The following is a 21,476-nucleotide window of genomic DNA, read 5'->3' on the forward strand; positions in this document are numbered from 1 at the left end:
ACCAATGTACTGAACTCGGCTCTGCCACCTCAGAGGCACAGGCCTGACACCTAGCCAGAGCACCGAGAGCCTGTCTTCCACACAGCTCAGAATAAAAGGGAGAAAAAAAGAAAGAAAGAAGAGAGCAACCAAACCAAAAAACACATCCACCTATAATAAGTCCTAGGAACTATACTAAAAAAAATTTTTTTTAAAAAGGGACAGACAGAACCCTAGGACAAATGGTAAGAGCAAAGCTATACAGAGAAAATCACACATAAAAGCATACACATACACACTCACAGAAGGAGAAAAAGGAAATATATATATATATATATAGTTGCTCCCAAAGTCCACCGTCTCTATTTAGGATGATTCGTTGTCTATTCAGGTATTCCACAGATGCAGGGTATATCAAGTTGATTGTGGAGATTTAATATGCTGCTCCTGAGGTTGCTGGAAGAGATTTTCCTTTCTCTTCTTTGTTCACACAGCTCCTGGGGGTCAGCTGTGGATTTGGCCCCGCCTCTGCGTGTAGGTCGCCTGAGGGCGTCTGTTCGTCACTCAGACAGGAAGGGGTTAAAGGAGCAGGTGATTCGGGGGCTCTGGCTCACTCAGGCCGGGGGGAGGGAGGGGTACGGAGTGCTGGGCGAGCCTGCGGCTGCAGAGGCCAGCATTGACATCGCACAAGCCTGAGACGCGCCGTGCGTTCTCCCGGGGAAGTTGTCCCTGGATCCCGGGACCCTGGCAGTGGGGGGCTGCACAGGCTCCCTGGAGGGGAGGTGTGGAGAGTGAGCTGTGCTTGCACACAGGGTTCTTCGTGGCTGCAGCAGCAGCCTTAGCATTTCATGCCCGTCTCTGGAGTCTGCGCTGATAGCCACGGCTCGTGCCCGTCTCTGGAGCTCTTTTAAGCGGTGCTCTGAATCCCTTCTCCTTACGCACCGTGAAACATATAGGCAAGTAAAACTCTTGCTTCTTTGCAGCTCCAGACATTTTCCCAGACTCCCTCCCAGCTAGCTGTGGTGCACTAGCCTCCTTCAGGCTGTGTTCACGCAGCCAACCCCAGTCCTCTCCCTGGGCGCCAACCTACAAAGCTGGAGCCTCAGCTCCCAGCCCCCGCCCACCCCGGCGGGTGAGCAGACAAGCCTCTCAGGCTGGTGAGTGCTGGTCAGCACTGATCCGCTGTGCGGGAACCTCTCCTCTTTGCCCTCCGCACCCCTGTTGCTGCGCTCTCCTCCGTGGCTCCGAAACTCCTCCCCACCCTCCCCACCACCCCCGTCTCTGCTCGCGAAGGGGCTTCCTAGTGTGTGGAAAGCTTTCCTCCTTCACAGCTCCCTCCCACTGGTGCAGGTCCCATCCCTATTCTTTTGTCTCTGTTTATTTTTTTTTCTTTTGCCCTACCCAGGTACATGGGGAGTTTCTTGCCTTTGGGGAGGTCTGAGGTCTTCTGCCAGCGTTCAGTAGGTGTTCTGTAGGAGTTGTTCCACGTGTAGATGTATTTCTTATGTATCTGTGAGGAGGAAGGTGATCTCTACTTCTTACTCTTTCGCCATCTTGGAGCTCTTCTCCATTTTTGTATGTCTCAAAATTTGTTTTATTTACCTTTTGATTTCTTCTTTGGTCCATTGGTTGGTCAGGAGTGTGTTGTTTAATTTCCATGTATTTGAAAAATTTCTGGCTTTCTGACAGTTATTGATTTCTGCCTTCATAACATAGTGTTTGTAAAAGATGCTTGATAAAATTTCTGTCTTCTTGAATTTGTTGAGACTTATTTTGTGGCCTACCATATCATCGATCCTAGAAAAATTTTCTCTGTACTTGAGAAGAATGTGTATTCTGTTGCTGTTGGATGGAATGTTCTACATATGTCTGTTTGATCCATTTAGTCTGTAGTGTTATTTAAATCCACTGTTTCCTGATTGATTCTCTGTCTGGATGATCTGTCCGTTGCTGAGAGTGGGATATTAAAGTAAACTGGTGTTATTATATTGCTATTTCTCATTTTATTTGTGTTAGTATTTGCTTTATATATTTAGGTGCTCCAGTGTTGGGTGCTAAAACATTTACAATTGTTATATCTTCTTGATTAATTCACCCCATTTTCATTATATAATGACCTTCTTTGTCTCTCATGACTATATTTAGCTTAAAGTCTACCTTGTCTGATATTTGTATAGCTATCCCTGCTTTCCTTCAGTTACCACTTGCTTGAAATATCTATCATTTCATCCTATATGTGTCCTTTAAACTAAAGTTGAATCTCTTGTAGACAGCATGCCATTGGGATCTTGTTTTTTATCCATTCAGCCATTCTGTCTTTTGATTGGAGAATTTAATCCATTTATGTTTAAAGTAATTTTTGATAGGTATTGCCATTTTGTTCTATTGAATTCTTCAGCCATTGTATTCTTCAGCTCTAAGATTTCTTTTTTTTTGATAGTTTCCATTTCTTTCTTGAACTTTTTGTTTTGTTTGTGTACTGTTTTCCTAATTTTCTTTAGATGTCTATGTGCTCTTGTAGTTCACTGAAGTTCTTTAAGAGTATTATTCTGAATTCTTTCTAAGACAGCTTATAGACCTCCGTTACATTAGGGTCAGTTATTGGAGCTTTATTAGTTTCTTTGGGTGGTGTCATGTTATGTTTACCTCTTTTCTTCGTGATCCTTGGTTCCTTGCATTGTTTAAACAGTTTCCTCCAGACGTTACACGTTCACTTCTGTAGGGAAAGACCTTCACCAGTCATGATTGCTTGAGACTACTGGACAGGTCAGCTGGTAGTCTTCACAGTCAGCAGGGCTTGCTGTTGGGGTCTCTAGTTAGATGAGGCCATTGCTTGCGCTCTGAGGTTGGGGGGATGCCACTGGCTGGGCTCCACAGTTGGGTAGGCCTTTTGGCTGGGCTCCATGTTCAAGCAGGACCACTGGGTGACCATCTCCCTGTTTGGGTGGGGCTACTGGTTTTGCTCAGCAGTCAGATGGGGCCACTAGCTGGCTTTTGCAATCACCTCCAGTTGGGTAAAGTCCCAGGCTGTGTTCACTGCTAGGGTGGTGCCACTGGTTGGATTCCATGATTGAGCAGGGCTGTGGGTTGGGTTTAGCAATCACCCCTTGTTGTGTGGAGTCTCAGACTGTGCTCCACAACCAAGTGGTACCGCTGGCTGGATTTTATGTTTAAGTAGGGCCCCAGGCAGGACGTATTGGTTCGACGTGGCCTCAGGCTGTGCTCTGCGATTAGGTGGGGCCGCAGACTGTGCCCTGAAGTTGAGCAGGGCTGCATTGTGGTGTTCCTGATCAGTAGACTGTGCTCTGCTGCTAGGCTGAGCTTCCTTGTTGGGTGGGATCACAGGCTATGCTTCTTGGTTGGGCAGGATTACTGGCTGGGCTTCCTGCCTGGGCAAGGCCGAAGACTGTGTTCAGCAATTGGGCAGGGCTGTAGACTGGGCTTCTCTGCTTATCAGGGTTGTAAGGCTGGGATCCATGGCTGAGTGGGATTGTAGGGTGGGCTCTCCCTCTCTAGCAGTCCCATAGGCTGGGTTCCCTTGTCACCCAGGGTCACTGTTCCAGCTCTCTGGTTTTGCAGGGCCAGTGGCTATTCTCACCAGTTGGGCAGGGCTGCTGGTTTGGCTGCCTGACCAAGTGGGGCTCTACGATGGGCTTGTGGCTGCTCTAGTTCCCTGGCCAGGCTTCCTGGAAGGAGAGACTGGAGGCTATGCTCAGCACTTGGGCGAGGCTGAGTATTTGCTTGCCTTCATGGGCTGGATGGTAGAACAGGTTCCATTTCCAGTCTGGCCCATTGATTGTGGGTCCAAATCAGGTAGAACTACCAACTGAGCTCCCTAGCCAGAAGGGGCCACTGGCTCAGCTCTGCAGATGGCCAGAGTTGCTGGCTGGGAGCTTTGCTCAGGCACTGATATGAGCAGGAATGCCGTTTTCCAGAGCCTGAGCACTGTTTGCTGTAAGCTCTGCCCCCCTTCTCCATCTCTCTCTCATCCCCAGTAGTCAAGCCCAGCAGATTCCTCTGATGATCTCCATGAGGCAAGACCCGAGTGGGCGTCCTGGAAGTGTCCCATATGCTGGTTGTCCACCTCGGGCTCTCTTTTCCCGTTGTGGAATCCATATTCCCACTTCTCCCCACAGGGAGGAGGGTGATGTGGTCAGGGTATATCCAGTCCTCTCACCCTTCTAATGTGCTCCTTCTCAGTCTCTGTTGTCCAGCAGGGTGCTTCAGCCTTACCCTCAGGTTCTAACATCTTCACAGTGGAGTCTTTTCTATGCATAGTTGCTGGGTGGTCTTCTTGTGAGGGAGACTGAAGTTGGGAATGATCTATGTGACCATCTTGATGACAGCACTCTCCTCTTCATGATTGACTTCAAGTAGATTATATATTCCTTAACGTATTGATATATTATGTCTTATAATTTTGCCTCTCTTGGTGCTTAGCTCCATACTGGGAATGTGGCAGGTGAACAATAGATGTGTGGTAGTTCTGTGACTAAACCCTGTGAGAAAATAAAGCGTTATAGTGTAAATTGCTGCTCCTCCATGCACACCTGCATTTGCAATATGTATTTTTTTCCTCCAGAGTTTCTGTTGTCAGTAGCTCATAGTTATTGATTCATACTGTTTATTGGTAGTAACTCTGTGGGCTGCTTTGCTGCAGGGATAATTTGATTAGAGGTACTGCTGTTTGACACCATTCAGGAAAATGTTACACTATAAATGGTATTGGATTTGTCACAGAGTGACATTGAAGAGAAACCAGGGATAGGCAAACTAATAACATGCTAGCCTTGTTATTATAATTGGGCCTTTTGGCATTTTTGTCCACCATTTTTTATTGATATCACTGCCTTCCTAAGAGATAAGCTATGTGACCAATTTGATGACTTTTATTTGGCAAGGGCAGAAACTAATGCCAGATAAACAAGGTCATAGTAAGCTGATGTGGAGCCCGTGCTTCCAGAATACTGTGTTTCTGTCCTCTGAGGTTAGATATCTGTTTTATTTAGGTAAGGGGGCAAGATTGGAATGCACTGGAATGAAATGCTCATGTTGACAACATAAGTTTTAATGGAACTTGAATCTGACTGTGTGTGTGTGCTGTTTTTTTTTTACAGGGAATCATCATCAAAGGACCTACCAGAGACCACAAGAAAACATGGGGAGAAGTAAGTTTCTCTTTACTTTTAAATAACTTAGGTTCTCTCCACATTAATCCACTATATCCAGGAAATTAGATTTGCAACTCAAAGCTTGTATTTTTTTTTTTTGTGGACACCTAAATCATATTTCTGGTTAGTGTTAGAAAGGTTTCGTTTGAAGCAGGGCTGTGCCGAAAAAGACCAACAGATCACATGTTACTCACTGGAAAGGGTCTTTTGTTTCCCCTGCTCTTTTCTGGACATCTTCCAGTACAGGGAGAGAAGGCTCAAACTTGATATTATATAAACCTGCCCTAATCCCAGCTTCTTTACAACTCTTAGCAAAGTAACCCATATGCTGCTAATGGTTTCTGAGCCTTGCTGATAATAACCAAAACAAAAATATGATTGTACTATGCAACCAATGATAATAGTAAAAAATTCATCTGTGGGGTTGACTTATAAATGGCTTTGGTTGCCCCTAAAATGTTTAAGCCTGGCATTAAGAAGCATTAGATGAATTCTTTTTATTTTTCCTTTCTCATAAGGCTGTTATATGGGCAGTGAACAATAGACAAATTTAAGGTCATTTCTTTCTTAAGTTATTAATAACCAGCCACTGCAGTGACTTCATAAATAATTCTAATCAGTGTAGACCATAAAAATCTGATGCTATAAAGGACCTCAGGGGAAGACTTGGTATTGGGGAAGTATAATGAGAAGAGTACTGGACATAGGTCAAAGACCTGAATTCAAGTTCTACCTCTACTGTCTTGATCAAATCCTACTGTTCCCCTAAACTTGTTTGTTCATCTCTGAGGTGGGATTAAAAACATTCTGCACTATTAGCCTCAGGAGATTGTGGTTGTCATAATGTGATAATATATATGAAAGCGTGTTGAGAACTCTGAAGTATAATGGAAGAGTGCAGTGATGTACTCGTTGCTGTCCTTACTGTATATCTTCATTGGTTATGTCTTTCAGTAGTTAAAATGAAGTTATTTGATCAGATGCCTCTGTAGGCAGCAGGGCTGGGACCAGGGTTGTGCAAGTGACAGAGAGTGCTTCCTTATGTTTATGCTCTAGGCATCTTTCTCGCCCCATGTCAGTATGGGCCGTGGTAGGCAGCCCCAAGGATTATAGATAGAAAATATCTTCCTGAACCTTGATGAGCCAGCTTTTGTGTGTTTTCTCCAGTGCTCTCCTGGGTACTCTGGTTCTTTCCCAACCTTCACAAAAGATACCAATCTCTGATAGTTTAGAGATTTTAAAAAAATGACTAAATAAAAAAAACTGGTCAAAGTTCTGGGACTAATCCATACCATGTCCTAACTCCAAGTCAGCTGTCAACAGAACCTTCCAGAGTGACTCATCATGGTTTGATCCTCACTTCCTCCAAGCTTCAAGTGAGTTTGGAGAATGTTGTGGTGATTGGATTTCATCATGGCCATATGGTGAAGAAAGCTGCACTGAGACAGGGCAGCATATTACTTCTTGTTTTCATTCTTCCTTTTCAGAATGGTCATCAGGTTATTAGCAGGGAGATCATTCGGTGCTTGCTTTAAAAGGCGCCCCACCAAGTATTTGTTTAAATGGTCAGGTAATTACTAGAGTTCTTGCTAAAGGACAGGGCATGGTACTGTAATCTGCAAAGATGGGCATGTTTCCAACCTGGAGATGAGATAAGGGAAGTGCTTCAAAAGAAATACTACTCTTACAAACACATGGAAGTGTGTAATAGCAGCATTTTGACTGTGTTAAGCTCTTTAAAAACATCCTTAAAATCCTGAATCTCAAAGAATCTATCCTTTACACTCTAAGCTTTACTTAGTTCGTCTGATTATACTTGTTAATTGCTGAAAAAAAGGATGCTTAGTGAAAAAAAAGGTGCTTCTGTGGGCTCTTTTTTTCCTTTTCTGGCAGTGTACAATGGAGTTTTTAGTAGATTTGGCAAAGATTCTCACAAACATAGCTCAGTGTGTCATACAAAGGGACAGCAGAGGAAAATATCACAAAGACATGGCACTAGCCTCATTAATTAAGGAGCCATGAAAACAAAGAACACAGCTGGGATACTATACAGAATAGATGAAAAATTAAAATGAAATTGAGGTGAATTTCTTTTAGTATTCTTTGATACTGGATGAAGAAATTATTTATAAATATGTTAGAGGAATCATTCTTTTATTTATGTGATATGAAAAAATTCATAAACAAATTCTTACAAATTGTGTCCTTGGTATGTGGCATTGAAATCCCATTTACTATATAGGGATTTAGTATTTAGCTAGAATTTAGTATTTAGGACTTGGATATATAATTATTTTGATATTAACAAGTATTTGTAGAGCATTTCATAACTCGTACATATTTCTCCTTCATTATCTTATTTGAGTTGTAAGAGAACCCTATAATGTAAATAGAGATTATTATCTTCATTTTATGTATTATAAAACTGAGGGTCATGAGAGAAAGTCTTATCTAAAGTCCACAGTTTATAAATGAAGAGTCAAGACAAACCTAGGTTTCCTTATGTCATATCCAGTTTTTATTTTCTTCCAACGAATTGTATTCTGAACACCCTAGTCATCAGCGGTGTATAAAGTTGATTAAAAACTTAGGAGCTATCTGATGCTGTGAAAGGTATGGAAGAAAATATTTTCTTAGAACTACGATGATATTCATGTTTCTCACAGCATGGGGGAGTGGGCAGATAGGAAAAGAGAAATGCCTCAGTGTTCATCAACATTTATGGTAACAGCTAAAACACGTGTGTCAGATAGTAGAGTGCCTCAAATATCAAAATCCTCTGAGCAGGGCTTCCCTGGTGGCGCAGTGGTTGAGAGTCCGCCTGCCGATGCAGGGGACACGGGTTCGTTCCCCAGTCCAGGAAGATCCCACATGCCGTGGGACGGCTGGGCCCGTGAGCCATGGCCGCTGAGCCTGTGCTCTGCAACGGGAGAGGCCACAACAGTGAGAGGCCCGCGTACTGCAAAAAAAAAAAAAAAAAAAAATCCTCTGAGCAGCGGTGGTCTGTGGCTGCAGTAATTCAAAGGCAGCAGCAGTAATTGGCAGTCACCAAGCTAGGTGACAAGATAATTCAACTCAGAAGCTTGCTGTACACAGCCCACAGCAGGAGGTGCCCAAAGTAAGGGGCCTAAGACACCACTTCTGTGGTGAAAGTCAACCTTCTTGATTGATAGGTTTTTATATTTGTGGTTCTTCATAACACAAAGAATAAAATACAGCATGGAATACCAGAATAGCATGTAGACGACAAGGGAAGATGCTGTTACAAAAAAACAATAGCATGTATAAATAAAACTGTGTGTAAGATTTTAGTAGAGAATTAGCATTTTCACAAAGAAGAGAATGTAAGGATTTTGCAAATATGTATATATAGGCTTACCAAATATTATGTACATAATACTAGAGAGTATATATCAATAATCATCTTCAGATGGAAAGTAAAACTTTATCCTACCTTTTCATCCCCGCCCCTACCCCTACCCTCCCCGCCCCGAATAACTGGTACATTCACGATAAAAATGACAAAAGTCTCAGTATTCCACAAAGCAATTTCTTGGGAGATGTCTTGCTAAAAAATTTGGGGGTTGTTGTTTTTGTTACAATGTTTGAGTAGAATTTGACTTTGAATCACACCTATTTTCCATCTGATTTTTTTCTGTCAGAACACACTTCCTGCATATTTTAAGTGCTATAGCAGCAATTTATGGTATTTATTACTCTAATAGGCAGTTATGATGGCTAATTTCACTGTCTTTACCTTAATAACAAAGCTTCTGGAAGAAATTCATCATGTTTCCTCAATAATAGCAAACCACAAGATGTTCCTACTCGTCTTTTACAAAATAGGAATAATATTTAGCCATGAATCTTCAAACTGATTAATTTTGCTTTGTTGTGTAGAAAACAATATCTGGAATAGCTGAATGATAGCAGGCAGACAGGTCTTATTTGTGAAGAATAATTAACATAAAAATATAAAGATACCTTAGCATTTTTTCTGTTTCTCCTCTTTCAGTATTTAATCTTTGGAGATAGCTTTTACCTAGCCTAGTAGGTAACCCTAGGTCTATAAATTCTTAATCTGCAAAGTCAGTTTCCATCTTCATTTTCCATGCTTAATGGTAACATGCCCTTGATGTCCTAGTATACATGAACATATTGTTGTGCTGTAGAGAAACAGAGACAGTGCTACCAGTTACACTCTTTTTATTATTATTAAAACATAGCAGCATCATTCCTTTGGGTCACTGGATGTACTTGGCTCCTTTAGTTCAAAGAACCCAAACATGTCCCCTCCACTTACTAAGACTTAATAGAAGGAAAGATGGTTTATAGCTACCACAGTAAATTTCTAAGCTCTTTGAGTCACTGCTGAACTACTGTTCAGTTGAGGCCAATCCTAAACTTTCATTCTGAGCATACAGCTCCATGTTTTCAAACAGGGAATGAGTGTTCAAACTGACAAGCCTTGTAAAGTGACTGTCTTGTAATGTAGTGCCTAATTTTATTTGACAGCTCCCAGGTTTACAGTTCAAGTGAAGGCACACATTTAAAGACAATTATTTCATTTTCTGGCCTATATTAAATCTGAGAGCCTCTCTATTATGGTAGCATATTCATGCCTCTGCAGTTCAGATGATGTCACCAATTTATCGTAAACCCTTGTCTAGCTTCATAATTTTATAACAGTAAAACAAATCTGCTTGGGGTTGACAACCGCCATTATTTTTTCCTGGCAAGTTTTTCCCATCAGAAAAGAGCTTACTATTTAAGGGTCAGGCTGCTTTTTTTTTTTTTTAACTCATTATAGTGCTTGATGCTTTTTGTCTTTGATGGAATCCTCTTTCCCTTTTACCTATTCAAGAAGAAAATAACTTTGGTACGTAAGTTTAGAATGGTTTCTCAACCTTAGCACTATTGACATTTTTTTAAAAAAATTGAGGCAAAACACATAATGTAGGCAAAACAATTCACATAACATAGAATTGACCATTTTAAAGTGTGCAGTTTAGTGGCATTTGTATAGTCACAGTGTTGTACAACTATCTTGTACCAAAACATTTCCATCACCTCCAAGGGAGACCCTCTACCCATTAAACAGTCTCTGTTTCTCCCTTCCCAGGCCCTGGCAACCTGTGATCTGATTTCTAGCTCTATGGATTTACCTATCCTGGATATTTCATTTAAATGGAATAATACAATATGTGCCCTTTTGTTGTGTCTGGCTTTTTTCATGTAGCATAATGGTTTTTAGGTTTATCCACGTTGTATTAGTACCTTATTCCTTTTTATGGCTGAATAATATCCCACTGTGTGAATATACTACAATGTGATTAGTCATTCATCAGTTGGTGGACATTTGTGTTGTTTCCACCCTTTGGCTATTCTAAATAGTGCTACCGTGAACCTCGATGTACAAGTTTTTGTTTGAGTATCTGTTCTCAGTTCTTTGGGGCATACATGTAGGAGTGACTATTGACATTTGGGGCCAGGTCAGTCTTTGTTGTGGGGCCTCTCTCCACTACATGCCAGTGGCACCTACCCCCCAAGTTGTGAGAATCAAAAATGTATCCAGACACTGCCAAATGTTCCCTGGGGTGCGATGTCTCCCAAGATTGAAAACCACTGATTTAGAATAAAGGGAAGGAAATCTTTAGAGATAAGCCATAATTAACATATTATGATTTTCATAGAAGTAATTCAGGTCTAAAGGAGAGCACTAGAGTTGGCCCTCTGTGTCTTCAGGTATCCACAGGTTCCACATACATGGATTCAACCAACCATGGATCAAAAATATTGGAAAAAAGTAAAAATTCCAGAAAGTTCAAAAAAGTGAAACTTGAATTTGCTGCATGCCAGCAACTATTTACATAGAATTTACATTGTGTTTCCAACTATTTATGTATCACTTACATTGTATTAGTTATTATAAGTAATGTAGAGATGATTTATAGTATATGAGAGGATGTGCATAGGTTATATGCAAATACTATGCCATTTCACATAAGGGATTTGAGAATCTGCAGAATTTGGTATCCATAGGGGGTTCTGGAATGAATCCCCCATGGCTACCGAGGGACAAATGCATATGGTTGTCAACAGAAATAATCAATAAACTGATCTATGATAGGAACAGAAAGAAGTTTTATTTGAGCCAAACTAAGAACTGAAGCCCAGTAGACAGCAGCTCAGGTAACTCTGAGGAACTAGTCTGAAGAAGCATGGTTTTCAGCACAGTTTTATATCTTGTCAGAACAGAGAATATCAAAGAAGTCAGGGATCCCATTCCTTCAAGATTTCAAAACAACAGCCACAACAAATCAGCATATACACAAGGATTCAGTATGGCCTTGGCACCTGGGAAGGGAGTCTTATCACTGAAGGCATACCAGCATTGGCGACCCAGGAAGGGAGGCATTTCACCTTTATTTTTAACATGGACATTTTTTACTTCTGGCCAGTGCACCCTTTTCTTTAAGGATTAAGGCAGCTGTACAACGCATGTTTGATAGGCCACAAACAGGCAGTTTTAGTTAGCATAAAGTTCGAGTTAAATCATATATAAGCCAGAATGACTTTCCCATACCGCAGTATGTGAAATTTTCTTCCATTATGGTTCTAGAAACCAAGGTGCAGTCCTGGTCCTATAATCAAGCAGCTGTGTCTTTGGATAAGTCACTTAACCTCTGGATTTCAGTGTAAAATGAAGGGATTGAGATGGATCAGTGGTTTCCAGTGTTGCTCAGTGAAGCACCAGGTTTTCTAAAGGGGTCCCTGAGGAGCCACTATGAGAGAAGGGGAGGAAAAGAGAGCTCCTGGTATGTAGTACCTCCCCTTCAGACAGAGCAAGCGAAAGTTTGAATTCTATCATGTCTAGAGCAAATTCACATATAAATAACATTGATTTCACCAGCAAAAAGTCATTTCTGAAATCCATGTGCTAATTAACAAAGGCACTAATTTGTCCATGAGACGCCATTTCTGAAATCCACCATGCTCTGCTGTTTGTGCACAGAAGAGAAAGATAGCTGAATACTATCTTTGAATGCTGTCTGAACAACCACCTCTGAAATGTGGCTTTTTGATTAAATGTAGTATGTGTTCTATTAGAAAAATTATTCACTCCTAACATCTAGATTACAGCTAACTATCACATAGATAATACCATACTGTCTATGTTGACAGATTGTGAAGCATTGATTATAACATAGAGCTATGTATTTAAAACTATATTTCACATTTGCTGAGTCTCTCTACATGCCTTTCCCCCCATTTAAATGGTGATTGTTATAGTTGTTTCCATTTTCTTCCATATGGGACAGAACTGTAATCAGTGTTAAATCAGATCCATAAGCTAAAAACAAAGTTTTATGGTCGTGACAACTATAAACTCTAAGACTAATGATATTCTTGTTGATAATAGTTGAGGCACTAGTGATAGGAGAAATACCTATCTTTGGAATTCCCGTGTTTTCATGATTCCACCTGATCGTGTGCTTAATTTTGTGCAAATTAGACCATTTTCTAATTCTATATTTGTTTGTTTCCTGTGGGTAAGGCACAGCCCCTAGTCTATAAATATCATGTGTTAGAGTACCATACTGTACATTTAAACCAGTTATTGCAATTGCTATTAACTTGATTGCTGTCATCCTTATTTCATGAAGAATTCTTTTTGATAAGGCGTTATGAATTGTAAAACTCCTTCAAAGAAAATTTGGCCTTTTACCTTCCTTTATGGGAGAATCTATTAGATCTTTTCTCTGTATCTCATTATTCCTTACAAAGCGTAAAATTGTTAGACAAGAGACATCTGAATATTTGATGTAAAATTTGGCTTTTAAGAAAACCATATTGAGTTAGCAAGACCCAGTCGGCAGGGGGGAACCATATTTGTTTTGTTTTAAAAAAATATTGGCTTTATAGACGTACGTTACCTGTTTTGTCTTCTCTCTTATAGAAATCCATTTCTGGCATTTTCTCCACAGTTACTCCAGGAAACCTGCCTGTTATCATCTGGCGTTTCACTGCATACCTCCAGTAGCACAAAGATATCTTTTTTTAAAGTTTTAGTTAGTGATCATAACCACTACATTGTCCTTAAGAAGCAGGTTCAGGATATTAAAGATATTAATTACTTCTTCTCTCAAACCCTGAGACTCCCCACTCTAACTGGCTCAGTCTTGTAACTTCACATTATTTTTCAAATATCTCAGTCCTTGAGTGGGTTTCAGCTTCCTAATTCCTGTGAATACATATACTACATGCCATTCTAACTAAGCTGTAAGTTTGTGACAACCTGTTTGGGCACATGAGCACCACTGTACAACAAATTCTGAATTATAAACCTACCTGCTATGAAAAAATTAACCTTTAATTTCCACAAATAGGTTACAGTGGTGAAATACAATTGGGAAATAATCTGATTTTTCCACCTCCCTAACTAATATAAAGATAATCCAAATAGGATCTTTTTATTTTGCATAATATTGGTTTTTAGGAGGTGAAATGTCACTTTAGAATTCTAGTGAGACTTTGTTTTTCTAGGGAAAGTTATATCCATCAGTCTGATAAGAAATGCCTATTTAATACCCATTTCGGCAGGAAAAAAACCTTGAAGGCATCGTATGCACGCACAACTGAGTAAATGATGGTATCAAAATGGCTTAGAAGCAAGAAAACAAAGAATTATGAGTATGACACTTCATAAGATTTTCTTTTATAGTATATAAATCTGAGCACAGGATTTAGTGCGCTTCTTGTTGATTTTTGCTTCTTGTTTGGTTTTTTTGGTTGGTTTGTGGGATGGTGGTTGCTTGGCTGAAAAATAGTGTGTTCACATTCCCAAAGAATTTGGATGTGATACACTACTCCTACTTAACAAAAATCTTTCCAAGTATAGAACTTCACAGTTACAACTCAAAGGACCTAAAAAATCATATACATACAACACCTTAGGTTCACAAATTAGGAGACAGGCCCAGATAAATTAAGCAACAAATGCAGAATCATGCAGCCAGGTTAGTGCCAGAGCTGGACAGGAATCTGCATACCTGACTACAAATTCGGGACCTTTTCACCCTACCATACTCTTCTCTTTGCCTGCAGTTTCATTTGTTTCAATAAAGGGTTAGTGAAAGTGGTGAACGGATATTGGCTTTCTCAGACTTCAACAAGATAGCCTCAAAAGGCAGTTTTCATATGACTAACAGAAGGCTCAAATAAGTGGATAGCTTAGCATCTTATGCAGTCTTTTATGAGAAATTCACAACTAAACGAGATATTAGAGATTCATTCAGAAAAGAAACAGCTTCCTGGTTAGCATGTGGACTCATTATAGTTTCAGTCTGTGGCACACCAACGTTTACACAACACTGTCTAGGAATGAACTTTCCACTTGAATAAATACATTTTGCAGACTGCTCATGCTCACCTTTTTTAATTGTTAAAAAAAAGCTTTTTAAAAACTATTTTTATGGAAATAGTTCTAAAATAGATCATATACCTTACTGCCTTCTTAAACAATATCGTGAACATCATGTGGTCCTTTCTTGGTGACTCAGGTTCACCATCATAAACATAATCATTGATGCCTACAGCTTTGGGAGCTGTTAGTGTGAGCAGGGTTAGGACCTACTCTAAATAACCCTCAAAGGGCCTTCTGTCTGTCTTTCCTCTTGTCTTCAGATTCATCAGCTTTCACTTCTTGTTGCTGTCAGTGTGTTGATCTAGTTCAGCCCACCCCTAGTCCCTTCTACTTCTCAGCTTTAATGTGCAATGAGGCTTTCAAGTCTTATAGCCAGGCTCGTGGATGAGGGTTGAGTAAATTGATCCTTGATTAGTCTGAGGGAGCTGAGGCTCCCCTGTAGGTAAAACATAAGATAAGTTATAATGCATGACCTTGGTCATCTTTTGTTTCTAAGTTTATGAGACTGGATTTATTTGAGTGACTTCTGCATAAATAATGTCTTACTGTCCTTAATATCCACAGTGATTATGTCAAATATTGAATAGCTACCTGAACTATCAAATAACCCAAGTATCAAAGGAAAATAATTTAGTATATTTTGTTACAGCTACTCATTCATGATTCACTGAACATATATATCTGTCATGTGTATGATTCTCATTTCTTAATCTGTCCTTCTTAAGAGCTTCTTTGTGATCTATTATTAAAATTCTCATGATGATAGACTATCAGCATACATTTAATCAAAGTTGAAGTTAATAAAAGTAAACATATGAGGTATGGTAAAGGATACTTGCTTATGAGTTTCTTACAAAATCAAGTCCTTCTAAATAAGGACCAGAGATGGTCCTTAATTTACGTTCTGAAGAACTTCTGAAATTTTTAAATCTCATGATATCCTCAAAATATTTATGACTCATCAAAGTAGGCACTATTCAACATTAGCTAATTGAAAGGACCTATGAGACTCTCATAAGGCTTTAATAACGGCTAAAGGTATGGTGCAGCAGGAGAAAGATGGCTCCTAAGGCCATTTTTAGTCACACAGGGCATGCTTTTTCTTCTAATTGTGAACAGTCGAGATACGTGCAAGATAACCTTGGACTCAGGGAAGCCAAGGCACATGTTTACTGAGAATCTTTGATACCCAATGGTCATACAGATGAAATTCGGCTGCATACCATCAGCGCAAGCCATCAATCTGTACATTTTCAATAAACAGTGTAGACAAGCTAGTACAGAGTGCCCCCAAGGGCTTTAAACAGCACTTTATAAAGCTAGTACATTTCATCCCAATCTTGACCAAGGGGACCAAACTTCTAGGCATCCCTGGAGTTAAACATACAGACTGACTGAAAGCTAACCCTATCCTTTATAATTTATTCTTTACCTTCTAAGTGTATTTTTTTTATCATCTTGGTAAATCTCTTGTTTTTCCTTTAATGGAGTAACTGCCACCATGACAGCTGTCATGGTGACAACAAATCACACTCTTGTTTATTGAGCTCCATTTTTTGCCAAGCTCTGAGCAAAGCACTTTATGTTCATTACCTCATTTATAACTATGATGTCGGTGCTGTTATTCCAATTTTATGGATGAGGAAGGGAAGTGTAGGGTTTTTGCTTTCCTCACATAGCTGTTTGCTTTAACAACTTTTTCTTACTGTCTAAATGCATAACTGATGTGTACCATTTAACAAGCTTGGAATACCAATGAGATCACATTTGTTACTCAGATTAAATAGCCACAGCCCCTGGAAATATGAGAATGTCTGTCTTCCTTCCCTGACCAACCCTATTCCCATGGGAAATTGAAGAACTCTAGGGTTGCACCTTAGGTCTAGAGGAGTACGCCCTGGGAGGAGCAATCAAGATGGCGGAGTAGTAGGACATGAAGCTCACCCTCTCCCACAAACAGAGGAGTATGCCATGCCTCCTGCACTGAAGAAAGATAATGGAATGCTAGGTGCATTTGTAGGAAGTCCCCATTCTCTCTTGCTCTTCATGTTCTTGCTGTTGTTGCTGGCGTATAGTCTTACATTAAAACCAGGGCACTCAAACCAGGCTTTCTGGTACCCAGGACAATTCCAAGGACAGTAGAGGAGTCACTTTGTGAACTGTGGCATAGGTTGCCTTTGCTTGGCTGGTAGTAATTACCAGCAGTGCCAGGAAAAGAGTAGGGCACCTTTCTACCCAGCATTTCACTCACCTGTGCTTGCTCCATAACACAGGAGGCCCGATTGCCCGGTGTTCCGGCTACCTAGTGACCCTGTTGTTCCATTTTCATCTCCCTGGCCTCTTTCCCAGGCAAGCTCACAGAACCAGAGTGGCTAACTGAGGGAGACCTTAGGATAACCTACAATTGAGGGGTGTGACTGGATGCGGGGGGACTGTACTGTATTCTTTTCCTGCTAGCTCTTATCAGGGCCACAGTAAACCCATGTGACAGGTTTCAGTAACTGTAAACTTTCAAAAGGGATTTCAGTTTCCTTCCTCAGAGAAGGAACTTCCCAGCCCATTCAAGCATGGTGTGTCAGATGTATTTGGGAGAGCAGTGGCAGGACTCCATCAGCCTCTAGAACCCCTGGGTCAGAGGTTCCCAAACTTTCTGAGTTTAAGGTGCCCTTAGTTATTGCAGAGACTTTTTCACAGCAGCCGTAGGCCAAAAGAAATGCCTAATAGTTCCATTTATTAAGTAATTAGGTCCAAACAACTTAATAGGTATTTATATCCTGACAGCTTGGTAGCCATTTGAAAAAATAATACAGACATACCTCCTTTTTTTTTTTTTTTTTTTTTTTGCGGTATGCGGGCCTGTCACTGCTGTGGCCTCTCCTGTTGCAGAGCACAGGCTCCGGACGCACGGGCTCGGCGGCCATGACTCACGGGCCCAGCCGCTCTGCGGCATGTGGGATCTTCCCAGACCGGGGCACGAACCTGCATCCCCTGCATCGGCAGGCAGACTTTCAACCACTGCGTCACCAGGGAAGCCCGAGGCATACCTCCTTTTATTGCACTTTGCAAATATTGTGTTTTTTTACAAATTGAAGATTTGTGACAACCCTGTGTTGTCAGGTAATAGTTAGCATTTTTAGCAATAAAGTATTTTCTAATTAAGGTATGCACATTGCTTTTTAAAGACATAATGCTATTGCATACTTAATAGTCTATAGTATAGTGTAAACGTAACTTTTATAAATGCACTAGGAAACCAAAAAAACTCATGTGACTTGCTTTGTTTCGATATTTCTATCTTAAATAGCCATGCAGTTACTTACTAATTGGATGTGTGTACCTGTTGGGCACCGCACTTCTCAAACCTCACTTCTTGTCAAACACAGCACTTTTTTTTTAAATCGTAGCCGAAAATCCAGTTTCACAAAGGAAAGGAATGTAGAACTATCTAATAATGAAACTGTGAATTACCTTAAGCTCATAGTTTGTGTGGTGTCCAACAGATGTTAAGTATCAATGCATTTCTCCAAAAATGTAAAATATCCTGCACATTCTTCATGAATTCACTGCAGCACCCTGGAGAGCCAAGGTGCTAGTTCCTTGCCAAGCCAAGAAGCATCTGGCTGTGCCCTCTTCCCACAACAGTAGTTGTCCAGCTATTCTCCCTCTACATAAGTATTACGGCAAATCAATGGTTCTTTCAGAACAACAAAAAACGTGCTCCAAGCAGAGCCCAAACAGAAGTACTGTACAAATTTCAAAAGGTAGTTTCTCTTGCAAAAGGATATTCAAGTGCTGTCTCCCTAGAAACTTTGCAGTAAATGTATTGATTTCATAATCATATATTAAGTTTGCGATGCTGCCTCATAATTAGAGGCATGGTCCATGGCTTCCCAGCTTCTAGTCATTCAGATATCAAGTTTCTCCCATTCTGCCTTTTCCTTTATTCCACGCTTATTGAATCATGTACTGTACCAAGGTCTTTACTAGGTATTATGAAAGACAGATGTTGGATCAAAATATTAATAATACATGGGCCCTGCCCTCAAGTCTTGAGGGGGAACCAGATAGGCATACCAAAAATTTTAATAAAATTACAATATAGTTTAGTTAATTGCTATAATTGAAGTATACGTAAATACTGAGAGTCTATAGCAGCTCTTGTCTAACGAAGTGGGGAGTACAATCTGGGGAAGGTTTTTAGAGGATTTTATACCTGAATGGAATAGGAGTTTGCTAGGCAGAGGAAATATTAGGTACAGAATTATGGAGGCATAAAAGAACCTATATGAAGGATGGTAAGATTTGGTTTGACTGAGGAATAAGGTACATGATGGGTGTAGTGGCCAAAGAGATCACCCATATTTCACATCTGTCCCTTTCTTTCCCTTCCTATTGCCACCATTCTAATGCATGATCTCATTATTTCTTAACCTGGTCTGTTGTAAGTAGCCTTTTTCCTGCCTTTATCCCTCCATTTTCTCTTCATCCTACCCCCAAATCTGTTGTACTTATACATTTTTCTAGGTTATTCTCCACGAAGTATCGGTTTAAACTCTTGAATGCTGTCGAATAGTTTAAATATCTTAGGCTAACATTAAATGCCTCCATGACATGGCTATCAGGCCCCTTTCCGGTTTCATCTCCCTCTCTTCCTCTTTTGAATCGTGTACTCTGGCCCTACTGACCAGCTCATATTCCTCATTTATGGCCATAGGTTTATTCGATTTCAGGCCCTCACTCACTATTTTGTCTTCTTAGGATGTCTTTCCTCACCATCTTTGCATGCCCCAATCCTGCCAATTTTTAAAAGGCCAGCCCAAATATACTTTTTACTTGCCCTTCTCCAGGTCCCTCTCCCATCCCGAAACACACCTACCCAGTAGAAGTACGCCTGCCTGCTGACCTCAAAGAGCATCTACCTTGTTCATCTTGTGTTAGAGCTGTTTTTGTATCTCTTTTATCTTCATTATCTCTTGCACTGAAGAACCCTGAGGTCAAAGGCAGTCTCCTACTCATCTTTGTGACTTGTCATGATCTCATTGTACATAGTCTGTGTTCAGTAAATATGTCCTAAAGAAGGAATTTTGTTCACTTAGAAGAAAAATGTAAACATTTGCAACTTTAAATAATGACTGTTTCAATGAATCCAGACCCAAGATTAGAGAACGGATTAGATAAGTGGAGTAGAGATTTTCCATGTGGGCTGTTAATTTTCAGGCCTTACCATCTGCTGTTTTTCAGCAAATATATGGACATGATTTTGCCTAGATAAAGATTTTTGGCATTAAAATGTCAGTTTTAGTATGCTGCAATGCATTAAAAATATATAACATGACTACATATTTCGGTTTAAGGCAGTAATTTAGAGAGTTACTTGAGAACCTATCTTATTTCATTTATCTTTATTCTTTTGTTTTGAAGAGAAAGCATGGGTGAGAGCTATTTATTTTGAAATTATGAAAAAGCAGTTATGTTTTTTGAATTAATATACTTATTTTGTGGTCGTTTATGTGTTTACCAGACTTAGAGTTTAAATATTTTCTTTAGTAAGGGTGTTTCCTAACTGAATCTAAAGAAAACAGCTTAGGTTTTTCTTTATGTCCTTTAATGAGAAAAGAACATGTTTGATTAATACCTTAGTGTTGTGTTCTCAAAGTAAATTTACAGTCTGTATACTTGCCACATCGTGTAATCTCTGATGAAGGCATACACATGATTCTGGACAGCTGTGGGGTAACCCACACCTTTTTTTTTTTTTTTTTTTTTTGCGGTACACGGGCCTCTCACTGTTGTGGCCTCTCCCATTGCGGAGCACAGGCTCTGGACGCGCAGGCTCAGCAGCCATGGCTCACGGGCCCAGCCACTCCGCGACATGTGGGATCTTCCCGGACCAGGGCACGAACCCGCGTCCCCTGCATCGGCAGGTGGACTCTCAACCACTGCGCCACCAGGGAAGCCCAACTCACACATTTTGATGAGAAGGAGGTAGAGGGAAGTAATCAACTTTAGTTTCAAACATTAAGTCCAAACACAAGCCCTAGCATTGTGGAAACTGCCCAGTGTTTTAGGAAGAAATAGTCTGATCTTATCCTATAGGTCCAAGCTGCCACCTTTCTCTTTATTTTGTTTCCACATAGAAAGAATCCCAATTCTGGTATCACCCATGAGATTTCCAAATTACCTTGATGAGGAACAGCAAATACTCTGCCACAACTTCCTATTCCCTAATATATGGCAGACGGAACTAATCTGTAACAATATCTTTCCTACTGGTCAGACTCTTACTCTAGGTGGTATCTTCTAATTGAGCACATTTGGCAGGTGAGATAAAATCTGCTTGCCAGCTTATTCCATCTAGAGTTCTCTGTATTATATCATGTTGCCTCCCAGTACAAGAAAATACACAGAAGGTGTTTGTGGAATGCTCTTGGTAATTTGATTAGGCTGGAATAAGAAGGGCTGTGTCTTGCTATATTACCTTATAGTTGCTTAGCCTTCTGAATTAGCCTGCTTTCTGGTTTCAAGAGTTAGCTGCTTTCCTTCACCCCTTTATGGAGATAGTGTATATAACATTTTCTCCTAGGAGAATTTAGGTTTCTTTTTTCCTCTTAAAAGCTTAAAATACATTATTACTGATTGGCTTATTTTCAAGAAAACTGTCCCAAAAGCCAAAGATGCGTTAGACTTTATTGACATATCTGTTGTGTTTAGAAACAAGGAAGCCAGTAGCCCTGATCAGTGTTTTACTTGTCAGACCACACTGAGTGTAGAATACAATATTTCATGAGGTAAAGACGGTACGGAGACTCCTATTTTATATGACCAACAGATGAAGGAACTAGACATGTTTATCCTAGAAAAGAGAAGCCTCAAGAGAAATCAGTTACTGTCTTCATGAA

General features: G+C 40.3%; 1 protein-coding gene across 1 annotated transcript in view; it reads left to right on the forward strand.

Annotated features, from left to right (window-relative positions):
* Nucleotides 1-5,100: 5,100 nt before the first annotated feature.
* The window catches only part of PRRG1 (proline rich and Gla domain 1), a 62,784-nt gene continuing 46,408 nt past the window's right edge, over nucleotides 5,101-21,476 (forward strand). The window contains exon 1 of the mRNA XM_032620678.1: nucleotides 5,101-5,147. Coding sequence (XP_032476569.1) covers nucleotides 5,138-5,147 — 10 coding nt within the window. The 5' untranslated portion in view covers nucleotides 5,101-5,137. The remainder of the gene's footprint in view (nucleotides 5,148-21,476) is intronic.

Source organism: Phocoena sinus, chromosome X (assembly GCF_008692025.1).
Source record: "Phocoena sinus isolate mPhoSin1 chromosome X, mPhoSin1.pri, whole genome shotgun sequence".
In the NCBI taxonomy this organism is placed as follows: Eukaryota; Metazoa; Chordata; class Mammalia; order Artiodactyla; family Phocoenidae; genus Phocoena; species Phocoena sinus.